This window comes from Dama dama, chromosome 1 (genome assembly GCF_033118175.1).
Source record: "Dama dama isolate Ldn47 chromosome 1, ASM3311817v1, whole genome shotgun sequence".
Taxonomy (NCBI): domain Eukaryota; kingdom Metazoa; phylum Chordata; class Mammalia; order Artiodactyla; family Cervidae; genus Dama; species Dama dama.
In genome coordinates, this window is record NC_083681.1 from 76,489,556 (window position 1) to 76,501,675 (window position 12,120).

Here is a 12,120-nt window from a genome sequence, read left to right on the forward strand (position 1 = left end):
ACTTTATTGTGATCATTCCTGTTTTAGTGATGAAGAACAACAAAGTTCAAAAAAGTTCAGTAATCCATCCTCTTTCAGAGACAGAACTGGTATTCAGATCTGCATCCTTCTAAGTTAAAATCGGATGCTCTTTCAGCCACTTCAAAGGATACCAGATTTTATAAGAACCTCTTTTGTATCATAGCAATTAAAAATGTTTCCTTTCTGTTTAAGCAGAGGGTGGACGATGCTCAATGGGCTGTTGTGTATGGATTTCAGACGTTTTTGAGGTTAGGAATGATAATTTTGTCGGTACATACTGATTCTCTGATCTGATTCTGATTTCATTTCAGAGTTCAAAGAATAGTCCAAGACATTTTCATGATATTGTTTCAACAAAATCCATATGGCTCCTCTGTCTATGGGATTTCCCAGGCAAGCATACTTAAGCAGGTTGCCATTTCCTTCTCCAGAGATTCCTCCCAGCCCAGGGATCAAATCCATGTCTTTTGAGTCTCCTGCGTCGGCAGGCAGATTCTTTACCACTAGTTCCACATGGCGACCCTTATAGATCTTCAGACAGATTACGATCCTCATTGAAACTGTCTGCTATCACAGATATTATTGCAGAACTATAATATTACTGCGTCCAGTCAGACTATGTTTGGTCATGTGTTTTTAGTTTTCTTAAAATGTTTTCCTCCATTGATACATGCTGATCATAGGACTACATTCTCTGGAGTCAATCTAGAGTTATCTACAATTTATTTTTCTTCTTATTAAAGCATATTTGAACATCTTTTAGTAAGTTTGGCTTTATATAAAAGCACTCCTGAATTGAATTGAATTTTGTTACCAAAAAATTTTAATATCAGTTTTATCTCTTTTACTAGATAATTATAATGGGCCTCGCAGTTGGTGGCAATGTATGAATATCACAATATTTTAGTCATAAAACATAATTGAAAGATAATAGTCCTGTCCCAGGTTTTAATGGCCTGGTTTCTTATTTCTTCATGGTAAATGTGTTCGTATTCCCTTTCTTATGTTTTACTGTATCAATTCTGAATATTATTTCCTAATTTTAATACCTTATATGGATATTATAAGATTACATTTAAATGACAAATGCATTTTACTATCTCTGAATATAATTGAAAAATAGATTTATTTTCGTCATTATCATGTTAATCTAAATCCAAAATTGACACAAAAAACAACTACTTTGCAGAAGTACCATAAAATGTATCTGGTATGAAGTGCTGAATTTATAATGAGGTTCATAACAATCACTTAACATACAGCTGAATACAGTATTTAGAAATCACGGCTGCCGTGAGTGGTCGTTGATGTTGTTTAGTAGTGTCGTTAGGTCGTGTCCTAGTCTTTGCTCTCCCGCAGGCTCTAGCCCTCCAGGCTCCTGTGTCCATGAGATTTCCTAGGCAAAAATACTGGAATGGGTTGCTATTTCCTTCTCCAGGGGATCTTCCTGACCCAGGGATTGAACTCATTTCCTGCACTGGCAGACAGATTCTTTACTGCTGAGCCAACAGAGCAGCCTATCATGAATGGTAGATCAGTTAAAATAAAATTGTTGTTCAGTCGCTAAGCGGTGTCCTGACTCATTGTAACTCCATTGCCTGCAGCATGCCAGGCTTCCCTATCTTTCACTCTCTCTGGGAGTTTGCTCAGATGCATGTCCATGGAGTGGGTCATGCTATTTAGCCATCTCATCAAAATAAAATATTATAATAAATATTTAAAAATCTAATAGCAATGCCCCAAAACATTTAATTTATAAGTACCAAATACTCAGACTCTGTATTTAAGCTTATTCACTATCAAATATCCAAGTCCAGAAGTGGTCAACTTGTTACTATGTTTTTCTCTTTTGACTATGATTTAAAGAATCTGCCCAAGTGCAGGAGACCTGGGATCAATCCCTAAGTTGGGAAGATGCTCTGGAGTGGGAAATGCCAACCTTCTCTAGTACTGTTGCCTGGAGACTCCATGGACAGAGGAGTCTGATTGGCTACAGTCCCTGGAGTCACAAAGAGTAGGACATGACTGAGTGAGTGACACTTTTCACTCTGGTTTCACATAGACTTAAAGACGAAGTTTAAAATTAAAAAAAAAATGCTATAAAAGTATTTCTCTGATGTTGTTATGAAATAATTGGTTGTTAGCAAGACCTGCTAATGGTGGAGAAATACCCATGAGTTCCAATTAGCCACACCTAAGAAACTTCTTAGACTTTACCCACAAATGGGATGCATGGTAGTGCTTTTAAGATTTATCCAAAGGTGCCATCAAGAGACACTGAGTGAGCTGGCATTTTTAATCTCATGACTTCACTTCTTTCCTGGTGAACTAACAGCTGCCTGGGGCCTGGCCATGGTGCTAGGTCAGACACTCTCATTGGTGAGATTATTTTTTGAAATCACACAATCATATATTCTCAGGTATAAATGTGTGTCGCAAATCATATCATCATTCCTGATCCAAATTTACCTGAGGTTTCAAACTTTCTTAAGCATGCAAAACATCAAGAAAGGTAGAGTTGACTACAGTACTAGCAATTTAGAAGTACAAATATTTTACTCTTTTTTTCTTATTGATATGTATTTAAATTAGTTGAGCTAATAATACAATTAGCTACAATGAGATGTTAGAATAACTATACAATTTAAATATGCATCCAAAATTTTCCTCACTTAATATTACAGCTGATAATTTTTTCACATTGCACAATTTTTAAAAGCATCTCTGTTAAAAGCTGCATATTATTCAAAAAGATCCACTATATTTTAATTGTCCTTTTCTCCATTATGCTTTTCTTCCTTCCACACCCTTTCTAAATTTTCCACAGCTGTTAATGATTATGTTGACCATATTTGTACATAATGATGTTTCCCTTAAAATATTTTACATTAAGGTTTATTCCTAAAAAAAGTATTATGGAGCTAAAGAAAAATTTAAAAAGTAACTTATTTTTCTTCATAGTTGTTTGTAAAGCACTTCTGTGAATTGTGTCTAATTCTTACTTTATTTACACCGTCTCGTCTGTGATCTGCTGGGAGATCCCACTAACAAAGGAGGAGTTCAGCGAAGCTGTTGCATTGTGTTCCCACATATGCATACAATTTTCATCTTGGAAAATTGAAAAAATACTGTTTCTCTCTGTTTATCTCTGAAAAGACATGCTGTATGGAATATGTTTCATTATATTTATTTCTCTTCTCTTTGGCAAATTTATAACCCCACATTGTATTAGTAACACATCCTGTAACCAGGAGTGATGGGAGACGGCTGCTGTGGGAAGGCAGGAGAAGGCATGAGGATGCACGGAGCAGAAACAGAAAGGGGTGGGAAGGTCGTGCAGGTCACAGATAGGTGTGCTGCTGCTTTGATGATACAATTTCAAGGATTAAGTTCATTCAATAACATCACTTTTCATGATTTTATGTGAGCAACATACATTAATGTGCACAGCAAGGGCTCAATAAATATTTGTTTGATGAAAGAATCTGTAGTAGGAGTTAATAGTCAGTAATGGACTTTATACATGTTTTGATAGTTGGTGTATTGATATATATGTTTTTTGTATAGTGTATTAGGTATCGCTCTAATTTATCTAGCAGAGTATTTTTTCCTGTTCTCCTTGTTAAATTTTTATTGTTAAAGCTTTGAAAATAAGGATTTCCTATGCTTGATAGATCCTTGTGTGTTGAACATCTATGAAAGAGTTTATGTTTTAATCCAAGTCTTCCAAAGCTATAAATTTATAGAATATGACTATGCTAAATTGTATGTGGAGCAGAAGTTTGAAGAATAAAAAAAAAACTAATAAACAAACACACAAGAAAAGTGACCCAACATGTGTACTTTCTTAGAAGCAATTAAATACTTTCATGGTTACTCTCGGGAGTGTGTCAGAAACCGTTACACTGGAGTGTAGCTTCCTTTCAAATGTTTCTGTTTCTTATAAAGTAGAGAGATTACTGATAGACAGAGTTGGAGGACAAGAGCACTTGCATTCCTGCTGAGTTTATGGTTTGGGGAAGCAGACATATGCTTACCCTTCGAGAATGGCCAATCAATACCAAGCCCTTACTCATCACCCATCAGGCTTCAGGCAGTGCAGACATTCCAGGCACTCTGGTGAGTGATGAATAGCTTATGTGTCCTGGTAGGTACAAGGGAGCATGCGTCTCCAAGGACTTAAACACACCGCACGAAATTCCCTCCATGTGATAGATACTGCTTGACCATATTTTTTTCTTTCTACAGTTTGACCCGAGGGTTGGAATATAAATTCTCATGGAAGAGAGAATAACTCTTTCCTGTGTATAGCACTTCTCAGCTTTCAAGAAACCTCTGAAAATAGCTATTTGTTACCTCACAGACAGAGTCAGGCTTGGGAAGCACGGGGCACTGAGGTGACTTAGTCCTGTGGAGTTGGAACCAGTAGGAGAGTCCAAATCTCATGTAGGAAACCCAGTGTTTTCTTGGCAAATTACACATCAAATGTGGCCCTACTGATGTTTTATAGGTGACAGGTACTAGATGTCTGAAGAGATGCAAAATACCATGATGAAAATAAGAAAGAATTGAAATGAGTACAGGGCAAAAGTTCCAAGGGCATGTTGCACAGTGACAATTTTGTTCTAAGAAAGTCAGATCACAAGCCTTTCATGATTAGTGAGTATCATTCTTTATCCCAGGAAGCTGTTGCTTACTGAATGGATGTCCTCAGGCCTCCCAACAATGTGACAGAATTTGTTCTCCTGGGACTCACACAGAATCCACATGTGCAGAAAATACTCTTCATTGTCTTTCTGTTCATTTTCCTCTTCACTGTGCTGGCCAACCTGCTCATTGTCATCACCATCTCCCTCAGCCCCATGCTTTCTGCTCCCATGTACTTCCTTCTCACTTACTTGGCCTTATTAGATGCCTCCTTCACATCTGTTACCACCCCTAAATTGATTGTTGACTTACTTCATCAAAGAAGAACCATCTCCTGGCGAGGATGCATGACTCAGGTCTTTTTAGAATACTTCCTGGCAGCATCAGAGGTCATCGTCCTCACCGTCATGGCCTACGACCGCTACGTGGCCATCTGCAAGCCTCTGCACTACATGGCCATCATGGGACAGGGGCTCTGCCTGCTCCTTGTGGTGGTGGCCTGGATCGGGGGGATCCTGCATGCCACCGTGCAGATTCTTTTCACCACGGACTTGACCTTCTGTGGTCCCAATGTCATTGACCACTTCACATGTGATTTCTTCTCACTGTTGGAACTTGCCTGCAGTAGCACCTACATACCTGGAATCGTGGTGGCAGCTAACAGTGGGGGCATGTGCTTGCTCATTTTTTCCCTGCTGCTCATCTCCTACATAGTCATCCTGAGCTCCCTGAAATCCCATGGCTCTGAAGGACGGCGCAGAGCCCTCTCTACATGTGGCGCCCACTTTACAGTAGTGGTGCTCTTTTTTGTGCCTTGTGTGTTCACCTACACACGTCCTGTGGCCACGTACCCTGTGGACAAGTGGGTGACTGTGTTCTCTGCAATCCTCAGTCCCATGTTAAATCCGATAATTTACACAGTGAGAAACACAGAGGTGAAAAAAGCCATGAGGAATCTGATGAAGAGAAGAGTAGTGTAGGTGTTCAGAATGCCAATAAAGTGATGATTTATGTACATCGGGATGATTAAGTGTGAATACTCAGTTGCTAAGTCATGTCAGACTCTTTGCAACCCCATAGACTGCCACCAGCCAGACTCCTCTGTCCATGGGATTTCCCAGGCAAGAATACTGGAGAGAGTTGTCATTTCCTTCACCAGAGGATCTGTGCAATCCAGGATCAAACTAGCACCTTCTGCATTGGCAGGCAGAGTCTTCACAATTGAGCCACCAGGAAAGCCCATGTTGTTTTTGTTGTTCGGTCACTAAGTTGTGTCTGCTCTTTGCCACCTCATGGATGGTAGCATGCCAGGCTCCTCTGTCCTCCACTATCTCCCGGATTTTCTCAGATTCATGTCCATTGAGTCAGTGATGCTATCTAACCACCTTATCTTCTGCTGCCTCTTTTCTCCTTTTGACTTCAATCTTTCCCATCCTCAGGGTCTTTTCCAATGAGTTGATCCTTTCTATGAGATTGCCAAAGTATTGGAGCTTCAGCTGCAGCATCAGTTCTTCCAGTTAATAGTTAGGGTTTATTTCCTGTATAATTGATTTCTTTATCTCCATGCAGTCCAAGGGAGTCTCAAGAGTCTTCTCCAACACCACAGTTCAAAAGCATTGATTCTTTGGCATGCAGCCTTCTTTATGATCCAACACTCACATGAGTACTGGAAACACCATAGCTTTGACCATACGGACATTTGTGTGCAAAGTGACATCTCTGCTTTTTAATATGCTGTATGTATGTCATAGCTTTACCTCCAGGTAGCAATTGTCTTTTCACTTCATGGCTGCAGTCTAGTTCTGCAGTGAATCAATCTGATTGTGATATTGACCATATGGTGATGTCCATATGTAGAGTCATCTTTTGGGTCATTTAAAAGGGTGTTTGCTATGGCCAGTGTGTTTTCTTGACAAAACTCTGTTAGCCTTTGCCCTCTTTCATTTTGTACTCCAAGACCAAACTTGCCTGTTATTCTGAATATCTCCTGACTTTCTACTTTTGCATTCCAATCCCCTGTGATAAAAAGGATATCTTTTTTTGGTGTTAGACCTTGAAGGTCTTGTAGGTCTTCACAGAGCCAATCAACTTCAGCTTCTTCAGCTTCAGTAGTTGGGACATAGACTTGCACTACACTGATGTCGAATGGTTTGCCTTGGAAGCAAACTGAGATGAGTTTGTTGTTTTAGAGATTGCTCAAATACTGCATTTCTTACTCTTTTTTCTAACTCTGAGGGCTACTCCATTACTTCTAAGGGATTCTTGTGCACAGTAGTAGATATAATGGTCATCTCAATTAAATTCAAGTCCCTTTTAGTTCATTGATTCCTAAGATGTCCATGTTCAATCTTGTCATCTCCTGCTTGACCACATCCAATTAACCTTGATCCATGGACCTAACATTCAGGTTTCTATGCGATGTTTTTCCTTACAGTGTCAGACTTTACTTTTACTACCAGCTGCATCCACAATTGAGTGTCATTTCTGCTTTGGCCCAGCCGCTTCATTCTTCCTGAAGCTATTAGTAATTGCCCTCCGTGCTTCCCCGGTAGTATATTGATTGGATACCTACTGACCGGGGGCCTCATCTTCTAGTGTCACATCTTTTTGCCTTTTCATATGTTCATGGAGTTCCCCTGGTAGGAATGCTGGAGTGGGTTGCCATTTCTTCCTCCAGTGGACCATATTTTGTCAGAACTCTTCACTATAATCCATCCATCTTGGGTGGCCCTGCATGGCATGGCTTATAGCTTCACTGAATTGTGCAAATTGCTTTGTCAAGACAAGGCTGTGATCCATGAAGGGACTGAATAAGACTGTAACTACTTTATTAAATTGTCATTATCTCTGTTGTGAAATCTATTGTATGAATATAATACTCATTCAAGGAGAAACTTTCATATGATATTACCCTGTTTTATTAATTACAGTGTCATCAGCCATAGCATATTTTCAGTATTAAAATAGGTAGTATTATCCAATTTAATAATTGAATAAATATTTAAACACTGTATCTGAATTGGTGATAAATTTTTATATATAGACCAAACATCAAGGCAGAATATATTGAATACTAAATAAAAAGAGAGAAAAACTTGCAATGACATGTAGAAAAATACATGATAAATTCATCTTCGCTGAAGCAAAACAACTGGTCTGGCACTTTGTTTTTAACTGTAAATAGTCTGAAAATGGTTATAAAATATTTTTTCTTCTATCACTGTCACATCTCCAGTTCAGATTAGTCACTTAGTCGTGTCCAACTCTTTATGACCCCATGGACTGCAACACGCCAGGCTTCCCTGTCCATCACCAACTCCCAGAGCCTGCTCAAAATCATGTCCATCAAGTCGATGATCCCATCCAACCATCTCATCACAATTTACAGACCTTAATCAGTGATATGGTTTAGTAGTGTTTCTACACATGATGAGAAGGGTGGATTCCATCATGGACTCAATGGACATGAATCTGAGCAAGTTCTGGGAGACAGTGAAGGACATGGGAGCCTGGCATGCTGCAGTCCATGGGATCACAAAGAGTTGGACATGACGGAGAGGCTGAACTAAACTGAACTGAAGCTGAGGGTTATTGAGGGAGACATTGCCTGCACAGGTCACAAAGAGTCGGACACAACTGAGCGACTGAACAACAACATAATTTTTAAATTTAGTAGAAAAATCCCGGTGTACTTAATTGAGTAAGAATCAGTTTTGGACAAATTCCAGTTCTAAGATTTAATGATCTATATAGTTAGAAATGGATAAAATGTACAGTGATCTTCAACTCTATTGGGATAAAAAGATGATACCCTTTTAAGAAATGTTATAAAATTTGGGGGAGGTCCTTCATTAGCCTTAAAGCAATGCATAAAGGAAAGAAAATAAAACACAATAATGTCTCCCAAAATTTCAAGTTATCTAGTCTGGCCACACCAACATGACAGAATGAGAAGAGCTAAGCAACTGAATGGTATTTTCTATTTTGAAGTTAGTAGGAAATGTAGTTACTAAAATAAATTTCCATAGGGAATAATCTACAGTGTAAATAATAACAGTTTTCTGAATAATCAGAGACTCCATGGAGAAAATGGAGACACAGTTAAATGAAATAAAATATTTCTACAAATAATAATGCAGCCTGTCACACTGACTTGTCATCATGGATGAAAGATGAATTCAGAGTAACTTAAAAAGTCTTCAGTCACACAGAAGCCTCCACATCACATCACATCAAGCCTCCATATGGTGACAAAAACACATGATATTGGGAATCGGGCTTCCCAACTGTGCAACTTTATTATGTAAGACATTAAATTATTTTGAAATAAATAAAGCTTTGATTCCAATTCTGGTTTTATCACTTAACATGTTTGACTTTTGGGAAATTAATGAGATGGGGTTAGCCTCAGGTTCTTTAAAAAATGGAGATTTCTGTCTTATTACAGTAAATGTTGAAAGTGATACATTAAACTAGCACAGGAGAGATACAATCAGAACAAGATTTGGAAAGAGAATCAATAGTTTTGGCTGCTTCAGGAAAGCAAACTGTTAGAGGTTGGAGCAAAGATAGACCTAACTCTCAGGAGGCTGCCGCAGAGGCCGGGAGTTGAGGCAGGAAAGATCAAATCAGGGATACATTCTGAAAGTAGAGACAACTCAATTTGCCAAAGGCAAGAATGAGTCGTGGGAAATCAATAAGGGAGTGAAGAACACTGAGATTTATTGTCTGAGCAATGGCATTGAAGTGGGTACCACTTAAGAAGATGGGTACACTTTTACATTGTGGAAATTTTAAATTGTGTATTATATATACTAAATTGATATTCAAATGCAGATGTCCAGAATTGGAGATGTGGCATACAAAAATGGGAAAATAAGGGTAGATGTCAGAACTAGTGATGCAGCATTTGATAGCCTCAGCATTCATAGGTCAGGAAATGGGAACATCCAAGTAAGGAGCCACTGAATGGCATCTCAGTCATTTCTTATACAATCCAAGTCAATGATCTTTTCACAGTTTGATCTATTCACACTTGATGTGTAAATTCCTTTGTGCTTCAATAATTTTGCCTTTGTGACTGCATAATGGTACATATTTCTATATAATTCCCTTTCCATCTTTATTTGTTCTATCACTATTTCCTTAAATCTGAACTAAATTCTCTGATTTCAGTTTGATGGACATATTCCTACCTGTAACCCTTAGAATTTTGCCAATATTTTTATAATAGCTGTTTTTCCATTGGACTGGACTTTTCTGATGCATCTTTATATGTTATATCCTGGGGACAGGGAACTAGGCCTTTTCAAACGTGGTCATCACAGTGTATCTGCCACATTGGACATGAACTGGTACACTACACGCACGGTTTGGGCTTCCCAGTTGGGGCTTGTGGTAAAGAGCCAATGCAGGAGACAAGAGGCACAAGTGTGATCCTTGGATCAGAGAGATTCCGTGGAGAACGTAACAACCCACTCTAGTATTCTTGCCTGGAGAATCCCAAGGACAGAATAGCCTGGTATCTACAGTCCATAGGGTCATAAAGACCTGGACATGACTGGAATGACTTAGCACCCATACATTGTTTTAAGTGATTGGAAAAGGGACAAGATTAACTTACAATACATTAAAAATTCCCCCCTCTTCTTTTGTAACTTATCTGGTTCTAATACAAAACTTCAGCTCCTATACAGACAAGACAGAATCAAGGAACGATGTAACTTATTTCATCCTATTGATCTTCACACAAAATCCAAAAGAGCAGAAAGTCTTTATTTAATTATCTGTCTAATATCAGAAACAGAGCTAGTATGCACATCGGCATTCTTCAAAATCCAGTTTTGATACTCTTTCAACCATTTCAAAGATATCAGAGAAAAGATATTTCATCAGAACCTCTTTCATATCACAGGAATTTAAAACTTGTCTTTTATAAATACATATTCGTAAAAGTTGTTTTTATGCTTAAAAGTCTAAGCAGTTATTTCTAAGACAGCTATTTGACTTACTAGTATCGAGGATGATGTGGACTGTTATATAGAAAGAAGCATATTACTATATAAGTGTTAAAATTTTGGCTTACATTTAGTTCCTTGAAGTCGCAATCTTCTTTGAAAACTACTTTAAAAGATTATTTATAAGGAATATTAAAAACCAGATAAAAATCAATACTCCACAGTTTATTTATAAGGAATAATAAAAACCGGATAAAAATCAATACTCCACAGTTAACCAAAGAAAGCATTTCTCAGCTCACTTGCATAACTTAGAAGGCTTTGTTGTGAATTAATTCTGGCTTTTTTCTAAACTGGAATGTGCTTTTAAAATGTGAGTGTGTGTATATGTCACAGAAGTATGTCCAGTTCCCTTTCTTGACAGAAAGGTCCAGCCTCTGGTTTCAGGGGTGCCGTGTGTTTGTTTTTCACTTGGGGAGCTGTTGCTTTACAATGCAGTGTTAGCCTCTGCTCTACAGCAGTGTATATATACGCACTCCCTCCCGAGCCTCGCCCCCACCTCCACTGCCCACCCCTCTAGAGCATCCCAGAGCACTCAGCTGAGCTCCCTGTGTTCCCCAGCTTCCCATCTTGCTGTTGTTCCGTTGCTAAGTTGTGCCCGAGTCTTTGCAACCCCATGGACCACAGCACGCCAGGCTCTTTTGTCCTCCACCATCCCCAAGAGTTTGCTCAAATTCGTGTCCATTGAGTCAGTGATGCTAGCTAACCACTGCATCCTCTGTCACCCCCTTCTCCTTCTCCCTTCTGTCTTTCCCAGCTTCCCACTGGCTAGCTGTTTTACACATAATAGTGTATTATCTGAGAAATTAACGGACTACATGATAGAAAAATATTCAGAAAGCGTATTATTAGGAATACATGATAGAGAGTAAGAAAACCACTTTTGGAAACAGGAGATATGAGTTTTATTTTACAGTATGGCAACTTTATACTCTAGAGCCTTAAACAGTTCTCCCTATTTCTGTAAGTAGTTTACTTAGGTAAACTGCAAGTTGTTTCCAAGTTCTGTCTTTCTACCCTAGCTAATATGTTTACTGTCATAAATTTTGTTATTTTTGCTTCTACTTCAATTAGAAGCAACACTGGAAGGTTATGATGCCACTGCCTGCCTCCCAGAACTTTTCATGCCTCGTAAACAACATAGGTGATGTCCTTCTGGGATGAAAGTTCCTTCGGATGGACTAATACATCATGAGCTCTCTCTTGACTGCTTTGCTATCCTGAGAACATGTTTCTCTACCTATTGAAGTTCATGAATCTGCCCATAAGAACATTTTGATACATATCTGCTTTTTTGTGTGAAATTAGTCCTTAAAACTATCAAACATCAAAACAGACCTCAACTCCTCCCTGATCAGCTGTGACACGATCCACACGTCTTTTGTTTTTCTGCTTTCTTTCTGGTTTGCCTTTCGAGTGGAGAATCTCTGTTACT

At 38.7% G+C, this 12,120-nt stretch overlaps 1 protein-coding gene across 1 annotated transcript; it reads left to right on the forward strand.

The window, feature by feature from the left end:
- Positions 1-4,721: 4,721 nt before the first annotated feature.
- Positions 4,722-5,648, forward strand: LOC133063075 (olfactory receptor 4C3D-like). The gene has a single exon (XM_061152276.1). The coding sequence runs from the start codon at positions 4,722-4,724 to the stop codon at positions 5,646-5,648; it is 927 nt and encodes a 308-aa protein (XP_061008259.1).
- Positions 5,649-12,120: the final 6,472 nt, after the last annotated feature.

Coding starts and splice junctions, on each gene's coding strand:
- LOC133063075 (XM_061152276.1), top strand. CDS start 4,722: ATGGATGTCCTCAGGCCTCCCAACAATGTGACAGAATTTGTTCTCCTG.